At 64.8% G+C, this 16,276-nt stretch overlaps 2 protein-coding genes across 2 annotated transcripts; one reads left to right on the top strand and one right to left on the bottom strand.

Moving 5' to 3' along the window:
- Positions 1-406: 406 nt before the first annotated feature.
- LOC119707126 (testis-expressed protein 2-like) lies at positions 407-9,895 on the bottom strand. The gene is given in 13 exon segments (XM_038151661.1): positions 407-951; positions 1,622-1,742; positions 2,001-2,213; positions 2,436-2,573; positions 2,671-2,803; positions 2,956-3,055; positions 3,147-3,346; positions 3,349-3,669; positions 4,087-4,381; positions 4,461-4,661; positions 5,149-6,017; positions 7,417-7,587; positions 9,424-9,895. Coding segments are annotated over 11 exon segments (2,706 nt in total). The 5' UTR covers positions 6,007-6,017; positions 7,417-7,587; positions 9,424-9,895; the 3' UTR covers positions 407-825.
- Positions 9,896-10,938: 1,043 nt separating this feature from the next.
- On the top strand, positions 10,939-13,228 carry MSRB1 (methionine sulfoxide reductase B1). The gene is made up of 4 exons (XM_038151238.1): positions 10,939-11,093; positions 11,684-11,826; positions 11,934-12,048; positions 12,518-13,228. Exons 1-4 carry the CDS (start codon positions 11,039-11,041, stop codon positions 12,541-12,543), a joined length of 339 nt encoding a protein of 112 aa, XP_038007166.1. The 5' UTR covers positions 10,939-11,038; the 3' UTR covers positions 12,544-13,228.
- Positions 13,229-16,276: the final 3,048 nt, after the last annotated feature.

Raw genomic sequence — 16,276 nt, 5'->3', positions numbered from 1 at the left:
AGGCTCCTCAGCAGGTGGGGATGGGAAAAGTGGCATTTGGGACTGGCCCACATGGACAGGGACTAACTGGGACAGCCAAGTGCCTGCTCTACCCTTTCCTTTGCCCAGTGAATTTTTCCCACTCACCCAAATCACCACCGAGTCTCCCCTCCCTCACCCAGCAGAGAGCAGAGCATGTTCCAGCACTTCTGCCCCAGTTTCCACTGGGAACACTGGGCCAGCCCATGACCTGCTGTGCCCAGCTCCCTGCTGTCCCCTCAGTGCCTCTCCCACACACCTCCAGCACTGCTTTGCCAAGCTGAAGGTGCAACCCGGGGGCTTCTCCCTGCTCAAAGCTCCCTGATCCCGGCTGGAGCCCTGGCAGAGGTGGGAATCTGTGCACAACAGGAGGGCTGCTAGGCAGGGCTGGGCAGCGATGGATTTATTCACCTGGGACCCTTCCCACCCGTGCTGTCCTCGCAGCCCAGCTGCCTGCGGGGAGGGGAGCGCCCCGGAGCTGGGGATTTTGGATCAGCCATGACCCCAACTCCTCCAGGTGTCCTGCACCCTCTTTGGAACCAGACAGTGGGAAGCCCAGCCCTCCACTGTCCAGAGCTGCCTGCTTGACCAGGAGTCCTGGAGCGTGGCCGTGGGATTCCTGGCTCTCCAGCAGCCTGGCTGTGCCCTGTGTGCTTGCAGGATTTGAGGAGGCTCATCTGCAGAAGCAGAGCGTGAGGATGAATCCAGGCACGGCCCTGGGTGCAGGCAGCGGCCAGGCCCCGGCCGTCCCGTGTCCCAGCGAGGTCCCTGAGCTCTGGGCAGTGTCCCTGCCCCTGGGGTTGTGCTTCAGAGCCTCCTGTCCCCCTTGGCTGGCGGGTCCTGGGGCAGTCCCATGGCGGGTGGCCAAGGATCCAGGCCGGAGCGCATGATGGGAATGATGAGATCGTCCATGTTTGGCATCACCAAAATCTTCTACAAAGAGGAATCCAGAATAACAAATCAGTGGGTTTGAACAGCACGGGGACACTGCCTGGAGGTGGCCCGGCAGGAGCTACGTGGGGCTATGAACTGGAGTTCTGGGCTCCCACCCCCACAGCAGCAGCCCCAGGAGGGTCCCAGCTCTGGATATCAGGGTGGGGACAAGCAGGGACAGTTTTTCTTTGCCCTGGCCACCTCTATGGCTGCAGGGGTGGTCACAGCAGAGGGGAGGGACCAGCATTTTGAAACCATCCAGATGGGTGGCTTTTGGGGGACCCTAAGTATCTGTGGGGACATTTCTGCTCTTTGAGCAGAGGTGAGAGGCTGAACATGAACCCTTGGCAAGGTAAATCTCCCAAACATCCCAAACCAGGACGGACAGGTGGATTCAGCCCTTCTGGGGGGTGTCTGCCTGGGACTGCCTGACACCCCAAACCCTCCCTGCTTGGGGCAGGGCTGCAAATGATGGGAGGAAATCCCTTTTCCTCAACCCTTGAGCTCCTTATTTGGGTTCTGTGTCTTCACTGCTCCAAGCTGGCCAGACCAGACCAGGTGCTGGCTTTTTGCAGAAACAACTGGCCCGAACTGAGCTGACTGTCCCCGATGGCAGCAATGCCCAAGCCTCAGCAGGGTTTGCTGAGCCCCTGAACAGCAGCCCAGGCACCTGGAACTCGTGCTTCAGCTTCTTCTCGATCCACTCGGTGACATGCAGGAATGTCACCTCCCGCTCGCCCAGCTTGGGGCGCACCTTCAGCTCCAGCTGCGGGGGCGCTCGGAAGCTGTACCTGCGAGGGGAAAGGAGACAGGCAGGAAGCATCAGCTGCCCAAGACGTGGCACACAGCCACTGCTGGCTTCTGGGGAGGAGGTGACAGCTCAGGGTGCCCAGATCTGTGCTGGCCTGGGTGCAGACTCAGAGGTGTGTGAGCCCCTTTGGGGAAGGCTGTTGGGGCCAGGATGAGCCCAAAGCCCTGGGGCTGGCTCCTGGCGGGGAGCAGGGGGAGCTGGCAGCAGGGTGTGCCTGTGGGGGAAGGAGAGCTGGTACCAGACGCGGTCGGTGGGTGGCGGGGGGATGTTCACGGCCAGGGTTCCCGCCAGCTCCTGCACCTCCACCGTCAGCAGCAGCGGCGTGTTGGACACCTCCTCCATCTTCTTCTTGATGAACTCGTTCTCCGTGGCCTTCTGGAAGTACTTGGACTTGGCGATCTTATCCACGAAGCGCAGGATCTTCCTGCTCGTGCTGTTCCCGCTGACGTGCCTGAAACAGGAGGGGCCCCAGCTCAGCCCTGCTGGGTTTGGGGGTCCCCCAGCCCTCTGCCACAGCACCCTAAAGGGACAGAGTCCCCTCTGGAAGCTGCCAGGGTGTGCTGTGTGTGTCCTGCCGGGGACACCGTCCCCATGCCCCCGTGCTGATGTGACACCGTGCGTCCCCAGCCCCTCCCCGTGCCCCCCGTGGCACAGACCCCCAGCACCCCCGTACCCCTCGGTGCCAGGCGGGGGGAGCCGCTCCCCCGGGGCTCCCACGGGCTCTGCGCTGGCGGCATCTTCCTCGTCGGAGGAGCCGGCGCTGGACGACTCGGCGTCGCTGTCTGCCAGCAGGATCAGCCGTGGCCTGGCCCTGCGAGCCCCAGAGATCACGGGCTGCCCTGGGACAGCAGCCTCGCCTCACTGGGGCAGGAGGAGCAGCAGGAGCCCGTCCCTGGGCAGATCCTTACCCCTCTCTGCCTGCCTCTGCAGGGCCGCTCTCCTCGGCAGAGCTCTCCTTCCCCAGCTTGCTGAGGTTCATCTTTGTCTCCAGCGTCATCTGCAAGGAGCCGCTGTAGGTGACCTCCATGTCCACCCAGAGCCCTGCCAGGGAGAGGGACAGGGCTTGATCAGGTCAGCAGCACAGGGGTCAGAGCTGCTTGTGCACTGCCAAGCCCTCACAGCTCTGGGGACCGGGCTGGCAGCTCTGTAAAGCCATCCTGGAGCCAGCCCTTGTCCCTCTGTGGGGCTCTTACCTCGCTCATTGATGGCGGGGTTGGAGGCACTGAGCACTGAGGGGATGGATGTGCCCATGTCCAGCTCCGTCAGCGTCAGCTCGTTCATGAAGTAGGGGAGCTGATGGAGGGAAACCCCCGTGGGGGACAGTCACCACTCGCCGTGGGGCCTTGGGAACAGGGCTCCCCTGAGTGATGCTCCTGCCTCTCACCTTGATCTTGCTCAGCTTCTTCTGGATCTTGTTGGACACCTGCTCTGCCCAGTATGGCTCCCGCAGGAAGTCCCAGAAGATGCGTCCCACCAGCGCGTTCATCCAGGCCATGCTGGCCGTGTCCTCGTGGGGGGGGACAGCAGCCACCAGCCCCTGCAGCGAGGTGGCCCTGTGAGCAGTGGCACCTGCTGTCCTGTGCTCCCTGCCCCAGGGCCTGGCTGCTCAAACAAACCGCCCCCTGGAAGTGCTTCTGTGCAGAGTCCACCAGCCTCCAGCCCCGCTCCCTCTGCTGGGTTTGTCCCTCTCACCTTTGTGGGCGTGGGGCTGCCCAGAGCTCCGTGAGAGGGGCTCCTCTCTGGGCTGGCTGCCCCCTGTGCCGGCACGAATCGGGCCATGTAGGTGCTGTAGTCCAGGTAAATCTCCTCGGTGCTGCCCGACACATCCCTGGAGGGATCCGTGGACGGGATGTCCTCAGCGCTGCCCCCGCTGCTGCTGCCGCTGCTCTGCGGAGCCCATCCCGTGCCTGGGGACGCGGAACCACAGAATCACTGAGCTTGGAAAACCCCTCTAATGTCATCAATCCAGCCACTCCCCAGCGCTGCCCAGGCCAGCACCAACCCGTGTCCCCGAGTGCCACATCCACACGGCTTTAACTCCCTCCGGGCATGGGCACTCCACCCCAGCCCCGGGCCTGGACAGCCCTTTCGGTGAAAGAATTGTTCCTGATATCCAGTCTGTTGGGTCGGGATGGCATCAGGGGTGACACGATGCCTGTCCATGACGCCAGTGACGTGCCACCCACCCTGTGCTGGCCAGCTGAACCCTCTTGGCTACGCTTGGGGCTCCTCCACGTCCCTCCACGCTCATTGCTGCCCACCAAGGCACTGTGCTCCTGGATCAGCCCTGGCCCAGAGCAGAGGCCGTGCTGGCTGCCCCTCACCTGCCCCGGTGTCACCGTGGCTGCTGGCTGTCCCACGGGAGGCTTGCACGAGGTGCTGGTACCACTCCTCCTTCTCCCGCCCCGTCCGCCCAAACAGGTACAGGCACCTGTCCCTGCTGTCCCCCGGGATGTCCTGCCCGGCCACCGGCACCTTCCTGCTCCCCTCCTCCCCCTGCAGCTCCGCGTCCCGCTCCTCGCTGCCCTCTCCCTCCGCCGCCTCGGGCAGCAGCACGCAGATGGGGTATTTCTTGTTCCACGTCCGCTTTCGGGCCAGCCTGGGGGGGCACAGGAAGACCTGCGGCACCGACAGCGGGGTGAGGCCGGGCCGGGCGCGGGGGGTCCCTTTGGGGGCTCCCGGGGGCCTCCGGGCTCACCTTGGCGTCGGTCAGGTCGTAGCAGCGGTGGCTGACGAAGACGGCGTCCAGGATCTCCTCCTCGAAGGCGGCTCGGCGCGGGATGTTGCTCTTGGGGTAGGACAGCTTGAGGGTGGCCCCGTCCAGCACGGCGAGCACCGAGTGCGTGAGCGACGGGTGGAAAAGCTCGGGGTCGTACACGTGCAGCTGGTTCATCCAGCCCTGGAAAACGGGGAGGAGGGAGCCGGCTGCTTCCATCACCAGGGACACCTGCAGCCTCCCATCCCGGACTGTCGCCATGGAATTCTAGGAAAATCCTTTTGCCAGGATTTCCTTCTCCTGAGAAGCTGAGGAGCCTCAGGAAAGAAATGTAACCAAGAACTCTCTGCTGCTGATGCATCGTTGCAACACATGCATCTGGGATTGGCCCATGGGAGGTGTTTCTAATTAATAACCAATCAAGGATGCAGCTCTGTCAGACTCTCTGAGAGTCACAGCCTTTGTTATTCATTCCTTTCTATTCCTGCCCAGCCTTCTGACGAATCCTTTCTCTCTGTTCTTTTAGTATAGCTTCAATACAGCATTTTAATAGAATATATATCATAATATAACACGTCAGCGTTCTGAAACATGGACTCAAGATTCTCATCTCTTCCCTCATCCCGGGACGCCTGCAAATCTCACAACACCGGACCCACCCCTCTCCTACCTGCAGGCGGGGGGGTTCCCGCGGCTCCCCGGGGAGCAGCTTGGGGCGCAGGCGGCCCCACGGTCCCCGAGCGGCCGGAGGAGCGCTGGGCACGAGGAGGAGGATGGCGAGGAAGCCCAGCAGCAGCCCGCAGAGCAGCCCCACGCAGAGCCCGGCGGCGTAGGGCGGCAGCGGCAGCACCAGGTAGCCGTAGGCGAGCAGGGCGACGCCGGCGAGCGCCCGGCCCGGCACGGAGCCCCCGGCCCGCGCCGGCGGCGGCTCCTCGGGCGGCGGGAGCGGCGGTTCCGCGTCTCCCCGCGCCACCTCCAGCACCTGGATCACGTCCCCGTAGGAGCGGATCTCGTAGCGGCAGTTCAGCGCGGGCTCCCAGGGCGTCCAGTCCCGCGGCCGGCGGCTCCCGGCGCCGCGGCTCCCCCCGGGGCTGCCCCCCGGCTCCCTGGGCCGGCCCGCGGGGCTGTCCTCGGCCATCAGGCGGCTCAGGCGGCTCAGGGGCTCCTGCACGGCCTCCGACAGCCGCCTCCTCGTGTCCTCCAGCCTGGCGTCGCGCAGCCGGAGCAGCGCGGCTCGGCTCTCCGACGGCGACACGCTGGGCGACGACGGAGCCGTGCGCGACTTGGCGGGGCTCAGCCGGGGCTGGGGGGCCCGCGGGAGCTCGGCCAGCAGCATCCCCCCGGGCTGGGGCGAGGGGGGACGCTTCGTGTCCCCGTCCGCCGCGGCAAGGAGCCCGCAGCCGTCCCGCCCGGAGCCGCCTGCGTCCGTCGGTCCCTCGATGTCCCCACGCCGAGGTGAGCCCGGGCACGGTGCCAGCGCTGGAGAGGCGTCTGCTGCCACCGCAGCCTGGTCTGCCATGGCTCGCATCGCCGGCGGCGCTGCCGAGGGGCAGGGAAGAGGCCGTCAGAGCTGGAAGGGCTCCGTGTCACCGCGGGGCACAGGACACCCCTGCTCTGCTCCTGCCTCCCCATGGGCATCGCCCGGGGGCATCTCCCGGGCCCTCAGTCCGGGCTGGGCGCCTGCCAGCCTGTTTTGGGATGGCTCGTGGGGTTTTGGGATGCTAGTGGGGTTTAGGGATGGCTCGTGGGGTTTTGGGATGGCTCATGGGGTTTTGGGATGCTTGTGGGGTGAGCTCAATGGCTGCGTGTGGGAACCCGCTTGTCCGAGGAGGATAAACCCCAGCCAGGCAATTAGCCACGGAGCTGCCAGCCAGGGCTGCAGCCAAGCAGGGGGATTTTCCACACCAGGATATTCCTGTGCTCCCAGTGCCAGCCCTGGGATGCCAGGCCAGTGGGCAGGACTCCCTGACTCCTCTGAAAGTTTGTGTTTTGGCCTCTGCTTCGAGCACTGGATCCAAAATGGAGCCAGCCCAAGCTGCGGCCCTAGTGCCCAGTCAGCAATCTCTGGCTTTACTGGGGGTGCAGAGAACAAAAGTTTCTCTAACACGAAGTTTCCATTGTCCTGAGGGGGTCCGTGGCCTCAAGGAAGTGCCGTCCTGTCCCCAGCGGCCACCAGCACCCCTCCCTGCTGCTCTCCTGCCCCAGCCAGGGCTGCCCCGCTCTGAGCCGTGTCCCCGCCGTGATTTGGGGAGGGAGAAGGGATCCGCAGGACGGGCTCTGCAGGGCCCCCGCGGTGCTGAGTCAGCTCCCAGCGGGTCCCTGGGGTGCTCGGCCCCTCCCTGTCCCCTTCCCCTCACAGCAGCCCTGCAGCAGCAGCAGGAATGCATCCCAGGGACCCTGGGGCTGCCTCCCGCTCCTGCCGCGCCGCCCTGGATCTTCAGAGCTCCTCGGTGCCAGGAATTAATCACAGCCTGCGCCGCAGCTGCCTCCAGCCCCCTTTATATAATCTCAGCTCTCGCTTGGCTTCTCCTTTGCAGGAGCCACCCCAGACCATCCACGGGTGATGGTCCCGGTGGGCCCAGCCCCCGGCAGAGAGCCTGGCTGCTGCTGGTGGCTCTGCTGGCACCAAAACAGCCAAACGAGCAGTGAGCGGGGGAAATGAGCAGTGGGGCTGGGCCGGAGAGGGGACCCGCTCCAGGGGAAGTGTCCTTGTCCATGGCAGGGGTGGCCTTTAAGGTCCCTTCCATCCCAAAGCGTTCCATGGTTCTGTGATTCCGAGGGATCCCTCCCCTGACAGGGCCCTGTCCGCCTGCCACCCAGCACTGCAGCCCCCTGCCCCTCACCGTGCAGGGCTCCCAGTGGCTCTGTCACAGCCACTCCCAGTATGCCCAGTATGCCCAGTGTGCCCAGTGCTGCCCAGCACCCTGGCTGTTCCTACCAGAACACCCCTGGGCTGGTCCTTGGAGGCTCCTGGCCGGTCCCTGCTCCGTGTCCCTGCCAGGTCAGGGGGACAGTGTCTCCCCAGCGCTGGCCTGGGTGCTCCTTGTGCTCCTCTCCACCGTGCCCAGCTCTCCGTTCCCACTGCTCCCGTACTCGTGGGTTTTAAAAGCTAAAAAAAAAAAAGAAAAAAAAAAAAAAAAGAAGTCTGTTTCCTGAGAGACCATTAGCACGGTGGAAGACAGAGATAATAATAGCCTGGGTTTGTATGGAAGTTCTCCTCTGGCAGGGAGGGTGAGTACAGAGGGGGCTACGCTGCTGCTGCTGCTGCTGCACCTTTGGGGAGGGAGGGGCAGCAGGACAGACCCTGCTGGGTGTCCTGGCCGGACCAGCAGCGCCCCAGAGGGAGGGGCAGCAGGACAGACCCTGCTGGGTGTCCTGGCCGGACCAGCAGCGCCCCAGAGGGAGGTGCAGCCCCGGGGGAGGCTCCAGAGAGCCAGCACTGAGTGCGGAGGTGGCCCAGCACTGACCCCCTCCCAGCCTGCAGCTCGTCCCCAGGCTGTGGCCCTGCGGGACTGGGGGGATCTTTGTGCTCTTTGCAGGATAAATTGGACATGAAGGTCCTTGCAAGCATGGGGGCAGCTGGGTGAGCTCGGTGGGGACGATGGTGGCTTTGGAGGTGCCAGCAAACAGCTCCCAGGGGTGATCCCACCCCTTTCCAGGACATCCCTGAGAGGGACTGGGGCCAAGTGGGATGTCTGCTGAGGAGCAGGGCTTGGGACACCCAGCCCAGGACGGTCACATCTGTGCAGGGCAGGGACACAGGACCCCTCATGACAGTGTCCCCCCTCGCTGTGTGTGGGCACACCAAGGCCATGACCATCAGCGAGCCTATCCCTGGATTTCAGCTCCAAAATTCCGCTCCTTGCTGCCAGCTTTGGCTCAAATTCAGGGCCTGACACGACACGACGGAGACAAGCTGTGACCCAGCTTGGGCTGGTTGTCCTGGAGCACCTCCCCCTAAAACATTCCCTCGCTTGGCCAAGGCAGCAGAGGTGGCACGGCACAGCCTGGCACGGTGGCAGCCCCCGGGCGGGCACCGCCTGCCCGGTGTTTGCTTCGGTTGTAGGATCAGGGAGTTAATTGAAATATCAACTTCATTAACTTCCCTCAGTCCTCCGTGGTTAATTAGGGTGGCAGTGGCGCTGCTGGCAGGGACGTGGCACCACAGCAGAGCTTTCCCCACCCAGCCAAAGGAGCTGGAAATCCCTCTCTAATTATCTGCACAAAGCGCCGTGGCAGAGCCCGGCTGTGACGCTGTCCCTGGAGCATTCCGCATTATCCCGGGATCAGGGACACTGGGGGGGCTTTGAGGGAATTCTGCGGGCTCAGATGTAACTTTGGCCAGCGGGGCTGGGCAGTGTGGGATCCCAGCTCCATCCTCTGCCCCCGGTTCCCCATCACACCGCTGCTTCTCGGGGGTTTTACTGCTGGATACCGGAGCGGGTTTTGCGCTGCTGGGGGAGCAAGGAGCCGGGTGGGCTTTGGAGTGCCGGAGAGCCAGGCAGCCCCAGGAGCCGCTCCCAAAGCCTCTCCAGCTCGTCTACCTGAGCTGCGTGGCCCCTGCAGCTCACTCAGGCGCGGGGAAGGATCCAGGCACTCCCCACATCCACCCCGTTCCCGCCGGCCCAGCCTCGCCGCAGGAATTGCAGGGAGCAGCAGTCACCCGCTGGATGATGCTGCCGAGAGCTTCTGGCAGCCGCAGCTCCTTCCACCGCCTGCAGATCCACCCCGCCGGGGTGCGCGGGGCCCTATTTGGAGCTTCCCCTGACATCCCGCTGCTCTGATCTCGGTGGATCTTACGGGAGGCGCTTTCAAAGCAGCGCATCCCCCTCTTCCCTCCTCCCTCCCGTGCGGAGCCCCTTCCTCCCCCTGCCCGGGCTGCTGCCGGCAGCCGTCAAGCCCCGGGGCTGCGGCGGGAGCTCAGCCCGCCCGGGATGAGCCTGACCTCATTCAAAGCGGCAGCGTCCGGAGGGCAGCGGCCCCACGCCGGGCTCCCGGGCAGCTCGGGGCATTTGGGAGCGGGGATCCATCCGAGCGCGGCTGCGGCCGCAGGGCCAGGCCAGCACAGCCGGACCCCGCGATTTGTCCCAAAGGCACCGAGATTTTTTTTTCCTCTTGCACCAAGGAAGGCGCCGCTCGCAGCAGAGCCTAAGCCCGGGGACTCGCCCGAGAGGTTTTGGATAAACTACCCGAGCAGGGATTTGTGGCGCTGATCTCTGCAAGGAGAAGGGAGCTGCAGCAGCTCAGCCCCTTTGGAACCTGCCCAGGTTCACCTTCAAAGCCCTCGCCTTGCCACATGCCGGGCTGTCACCTCCCTCCTCCTCCTCCCCGGGACCCCCCGCGCCCACGACGGGCCCCGGTGAGACCCCGCATCCCCCGGGGCGACCCCGCTCTGCGCCCCCGGGCCGGGGTGGTCCCTGCTGTGCCCCCACCCATCCCCGGAGCCCGGGAGCGCCTCAGGGACCCCCGGTGCCCACCGCCCCCAGCCCTGCTGGGGAAACCGCGGCTGCCCGGCCCCGCCGCCCGGCCCGGGGCCCCGCAGCGCCGGTACCTGCGGCAGGCGGGGCGGCCCGGGGAGCCGGGAAGGGTCGGTCGGTCCCGGTGGAGGAGAAGGACGAGCAATGCCGGGGAATCGGAGCGGTCCCAGCGCCGGGGGAGGATAACGGGGGGGCCAGTCCCGGTGCCGGGGGCACCGGACCTTGTGCCGGGGAAGAAGAGCCGGTGCCGGTGTCAGTGACGGTGCCGGTGCCAGTGAGGCCGGTCGGTCCCGGTGCCGGGATCCAAGGACCGATGCCGGATAGCAGCGCCGGAGCGGTGCCGGTTCCGGTGGCGGTACCGGCGGCTCCGTGGCGGTGCCGCTGCCGGTTGCAGATGCCCAGAGCCGGGCTGGCGCCCGCCCCGCTCCCACCGGCGGTGCCGGAGCATCCGCAGCCCCGAGCCGGCTCCGCGCTCCGCCCCGCGCCCCCCCGGGCCCCCGCCGGGGCTGCCCTCGCTCCGCCGCCGCCACCGGGAGACCGCGCGGGGGCTGCGGGCCGGGGTTCCGGGGGGTGGGGATGAAAGGGGGTTCAGAGCGGGGTTCCCCCGGTACCGGGACCGCCCCGGTACCGCCCGGCCCGCAGCGCCTTCTGCGGGCGGCGAGGCGGGGCCGCGGGGGAGGGACCGGGGAGGGACACGGGAGGGACGGGGAGGGACATGGGAGGGACACGGGAGGGACCGGGGAGGGACACAGAGGGACACGGGAGGGACCGGGGAGGGACAGGGGAGGGACACGGGAGGGACAAGGGAGGGACACGGGAGGGACACGGGAGGGACCGGGAGGGACCGGGAGGGACACGGAGGGACAGGGGAGGGACCGGGGAGGGACAGGGGAGGGACACGGGCGTGGCCCGGTGGATGGGCGGGACGGGGGGGGTGGCCTGGCGAGGGGAGGGACAGGGGGTGGCCCGGAGAGGGGCGGGACACGGGGGGCGCGGCCGGGCCAGCGGAACAGAACGGAACGGAACGGAGCGGAACGGAACGGAGCGGAACGGAACGGAGCGGGCCGGGCGGCGGGCGCAGCCATGTCCTTCTGCTCCTTCCTGGGGGGAGAGGTGTTCAAGGACCACTTCCAGCCGGGTGAGGGGGGCTCCCCGCGGCCTCAGGGGGTGCGGCCGGGGGGTCCCCAGCGGGGCGGGCAGGGGGTGTCCCCCGGCAAGGCGGAACCCCCCGGGTGAGCGGTTGAGGGGGGTTTAGGGGGGTTCCCTTCTGCGGAGGGAAAGGAGGGGTCCCCCCTCATGGTGCTTGTTGGGGTCCTCCCGATGGGGAGGGGGGTCCCGATAGGAACTCGGGGGTTCCGTCCCTTGTGGGGATCCTGCCCTGCGGGAACCCCTATGGGGAGTGGGGGTCGTGCCCTTCCACCCCCTGCTGGCCCTGGGGGTTCCCCTGGGTGTCCTGGGGTTGCCCTGGGGGTGTCCTGTGGTTGCCCTGGGGGTGTCCTGGGGTTCCCTGGGGGTGCCCTGGGGGTGCCCTGGGGTTCCCTGGGGGTGTCCTGGGGGTGTCCTGGGGTTCCCTGGGGTTCCCTGGGGGTTCCCTGGGGGTGTCCTGGGGTTCCCTGGGGGTGCCCTGGGCTCCGGCAGCCGCAGCTGGCAGGCAGAGTCCCGCGGGTGTCCCGTGTCCCCGCGCTGACGTGTCCCCGCGCTGTCCCCTGCCGTGCCCCCTCCCCGCAGGGATTTACGTGTGTGCCAAGTGTGGCCATGAGCTGTTCTCCAGCCGCGCCAAGTACGAGCACTCGTCGCCGTGGCCCGCGTTCACCGAGACCCTGCGCGGGGACAGCGTGGCCAAGCGCGAGGAGCGCCCGGGGGCGTTGAAGGTGAGCACCCCCGAACCCCTGGGGTGTAAGAAAACACCCCCGGGCCGGGTGTCCGTGAGCCCCTGGACAGCCAGACTGCTGCCAACCCCTCCCCTGGGCTTCTGCAGGTGACCTGTGGCAAGTGTGGCAACGGGCTGGGCCACGAGTTCCTCAACGATGGGCCCAGGAGGGGCCAGTCCCGCTTCTGAATATTCAGCAGCTCGCTGAAGTTCGTCCCGAAAGGTACCGGCGGTGGCTTGGCCCTGTCCCAGCCCGGGGAGTGGTTTTTGGGCACGCTGAGAGTGCTGCACTGCTCGCAGCAGGGTTCTGCCTGTGCTGATAAGGGCAGGGAGCTGCTCCTGGGATAAATCCAGCTCACTCTGCTCAGCTCGAGGCTCCCTGAGCTCAGCTGGGGCTCCTGGCTCTGACCAGCACCCAGGGGCTCCCTGGCTTTGAGGGGTGGCTGAGTTTGGGGGGTTTCCCTGGGGGGCAGAGCGAGGACAGGGAGCCTCTGTGCTGGCACTGGGGGGCTCGCTGGGCACTCCCTGGGGAAGTCGTCAAGGAAAGTTGTTGAGGAAAGGCCTCAGCACGGCCAGGAGCTGCTGGCCTGCTGGTCAGGCTGTGATGGTGGGGATGCTGTGTAACAAAGCCCCCAAAGAAAAAGGGCTGCTGGTTCAAACACGAGCCCTGATTGCTCCTCCCCCGTTTTTAGGTAAAGCTGACCTGAAGGAGAAATAAGTGAGCTGCTGCACCTGCCACTGCCCTGGGCTAATCCTGCCTTCACTCCTTGGGATGCACTGACCTGCCAAGGGGACCCACAGCAGGAGCAGCCCCAAGGAGGCTCCTGGTCCGAGTTTCCCCCTGATTTCCCTGTCACGGTTTCCCCTTGATTTCCCTGTCAAGGTTTTATTCCCTGATTTCCCTGTCAAGGTTTTATTCCCTGATTTCCCTGTCATTTTTCCCTGTTGCAGTTCCCCTTGATTTCTCTGTCACGGTTCCTCCTGATTTCCCTTTCACAGTTCTCTCCTGGTTTCCCCATCCCAGTTCCTCCCTGGTTTCCCTATCCCAGTTCCCCCTGGTTTCCCCATCCCAGTTCCCCTGGTGTCCCTATCCCAGTTCTCTCCCGGTTCCCCTATCCTGGTTTCCCTATCCCAGTTCCCCTGGTGTCCCTGTCCCAGTTCCTCCCTGGTGTCCCTATCCCAGTTCTCTCCCGGTTTCCCTGTCCTGGTGTCCCCATCCCAGTTCCCCCTGGTTTCCCTGTCCTGGTGTCCCCATCCCAGTTCCCCCGGTGTCCCTGGCCCGGATCCTCCTGGGGCTGTTCCAGCTCCGTGCCAGCAGCTGCTGTGCCGTGCTGAGCCCCTGGCAGGCTTTGCTGCTGACAGTGTCCAGAGCCCGGGCAGGCTCTGCTGCAGTCCCGGGAGCTCTGCTGCAGTCCTGGGAGCTCTGCTGACCCTTCCAGGGAGCTCTGCTGCCATCCCGGGAGCTCTGCTGCAGTCCCGGGAGCTCTGCTGGCCCTTCCAGGGACTGAGGCAGGATTAGCTGGGCTCAGGCCCGGGGTTAATCCCTGGAGCTATTCTGGGATCATGCTATGAAGTGCCCTATATAAACCCTTCCGGGGTGCTGGGGCAGGGATGTTTTATGGTCCCTCTGGGCAGCATCCAGGTGTTTTCCCCCCCGGCCACCCCCCACGCTGCAGGGACGGCTCCACAGCGGCGCCCCGGGCTCTGCCCTGGCCTTACACCCGGCTCAGCACTGTGCAATCAGTTCCAGGGGCACTCGGGGTCCCGCTGGCCCTGCCCCGTGGGAGGGAGGCTGGAATTGGCACCGCTCAGCCTCTGGGAATCGTGGCTGTGGCCTCGGTGCTCCCAGGGGCTGCCACGCTCGTTCTCCTGAATCCAGTGCCTCGTTCCTGGCCTTCCTTCCCAAATCCTTCCCCGCAGTGATACAGCAGGATCTTTAACGAGGGAGGAGGCTCTTGCTGGCCTGTGGGGTTCAGGGGGGCTGCGCTGCCGGGGCAGCTGCGCTCGGGAACACCTTGGGGCTTTTTCTCTCCTCGTGTTCTCCCTCAATCCCACAGATCCAGGGGCACCAGGGGAGGTTTGCCTCCCCAGCTCATTCCCTGGAGCTCACTGCTGGTCCCCATGCTGAAATAAAGCACTGATTCACTGTGTTGGAGTGTTGAACACGCTGGAATGGTGTCCCAGCTCCCTGGGGAGCCTGGGGGGTGGGGGGCGTGTGCTTTCACCTGGAATCTCTTCCCATTTCCCCAGGGCTGCCATTGGAAAGGGGGTTGGGGCATTCCCAGAGCCAGCGCTCCACTGGGAAGGTTTCATTCCACTCCACTTAGCACTTTTCCCCAAATGCAGCCACTTTGAGCTTGGTCCAAGGCTGTTCTTGGTACTTCCTGGGCTCTCGGGATGTTCTGGGCGCAGGGAACTCAGTTTCTCTCCAGAACTTCTCTGCTCAAAGCTGTCTGCAGGACTGGAAGCCACAACCCTCAGTCTCACACAGGATCTCCACCCCCTTGCAGCTGGATCCCGGATCCCAGAGCCTGGAGGCTTGAGCTGGGCTTTGCTAGGCTCCAGTTCCTGCTCCGAGGGGGTGAAGTCCCCTGTGGAGCTCAGGAGCCAGTGCCAGCTCTCCTCCCATTGCCCTCACCTCGGGTCAACCTGCAGCTCTAATTATTCACCAGGCTCCAGTCTGAAAGTCCAATCTGCCTTGTCACGGATTGATTAATCCTTGGGTTTCAGGCATTGAGGGGAAATCCTTCCCTGGCAGGGTGGGCAGCCCTGGCACAGGTGCCCAGAGCAGCTGGGGCTGCCCCTGGATCCCTGGCAGTGCCCAAGGCCAGACTGGGCTTGGAGCACCTGGGACAGTGGAAGGTGTCCCTGCCATGGCAGGGGTGGCACTGGGTGGGCTTTGAGGTCCTTCCAGCCCAACCCATTCCAGGATTCTCCAGGTCAGGTGACGTCCCCGTGAGCCCTGGGAGTGTGGAAGGAAGGGATTTTTGGAGTGGTTCCCCCTGAGAAGCTGCAATGGAAGGAAACCTTGGGAGTGCCAGCGGTGAGGAGACAGCAGAGCTTCCTCCCCATCATGGGATCCAGGGATCCAGCTGGGATTGCTCCATCCCATCCCTGCCCAGCAGGCCGTGCCAGGGATCCAGCCGGGATTCCAGCATCCCATCCCTGCCCAGCAGCCCGGGCCAGGGATCCAGCCGGGATTGCTCCATCCCATCCCTGCCCAGCAGCCCAGGCCAGGGATCCAGCCAGGATTCCAGCATCCCATCCCTGCCCAGCACCCCAGGCCAGGGATCCAGCTGGGATTCCTGCTTCCTATCCCTGCCCAGCAGCCCGTGCCAGGGATCCAGCCGGGATTCCAGCATCCCTGCCCTGCCCTGCCCAGCAGATCCAGCCGGGATTCCGAACCGCTGCCTTGCAGTTTGTGGATGCGGGCACGGGAGGGTGCAAGTGCCTTTCCCAACCCTTGCAGGGAGGGAAGGGAAGGAGGAGGATGCTCCTGAGGGATTCCCTGCATCCACTCCTGCAGCAACAAGGAAATATCCCCGGAGCCAACCCCCCCGGGGATGCTTTAAATAGCGGTGGGGCATATTCATGGAAATCTGGCTGGAGATGGGATTTTAGCAGGAATATTGAAGATCTGAGAGTGGAGAGCTCCAGGCAGCGCCTAGCTGAGGATTCAGGATGCAATCCCGTACGGGGGATCCCACCCCATTATCCCATCCCATTATCCCATGGATCCCATCCCACCCCATTATCCCATCCCATCCTATGGATCCCATTCTATTATCCCATCCATCCCATCCATCCCATCCATCCCATCCATCCCATCCATCCCATCCCATCCCATCCCATCCCATCCCATTATCCCATGGATCCCATCCCACCCCATTATCCCATCCCATTATCCCATGGATCCCATCCCACCCCATTATCCCATCCCATCCTATGGATCCCATTCTATTATCCCATCCATCCCATCCATCCCATCCCATCCCATTATCCCATTATCCGATCCCATGGATCCCACCCCATTATCCCATCCCATCCTATGGATCCCATTCTATTATACCATCCATCCCATCCCATCTCATCCCATCTCATCCCATCCCATCCCATCCCATCCCATCCCATCCCATCCCATCCCATCCCATCCCATCCCATCCCATCCCATCCCATTATCCCTTCCCATGGATCCCACCCCATTATCCCATCCCATCCCATGGATCCCATTCCATTATCCCATCCCATCCCATCCCATAGATCCCATCCCATGGATCCCATCCCGTCCCATCCCATTATCCCACCCCATCCCATCCCATTATCCCATTATCCCATGATCCCCTCCCATGATCCCCTCCCATCCCGAGCACGCTCAGCCCTGGGCACACACGCGCTCCCTCCCTCTCCCCGGGGCTCTCGGGATTCTGCTTCCCCCCCGCTCGCTCCACTCC

This window comes from Motacilla alba, chromosome 14, assembly GCF_015832195.1.
Source record: "Motacilla alba alba isolate MOTALB_02 chromosome 14, Motacilla_alba_V1.0_pri, whole genome shotgun sequence".
Lineage (NCBI taxonomy): Eukaryota > Metazoa > Chordata > Aves > Passeriformes > Motacillidae > Motacilla > Motacilla alba.
Note: the sequence above shows the minus strand (reverse complement) of the source record. Positions and strands in the feature narration are given on the sequence as shown.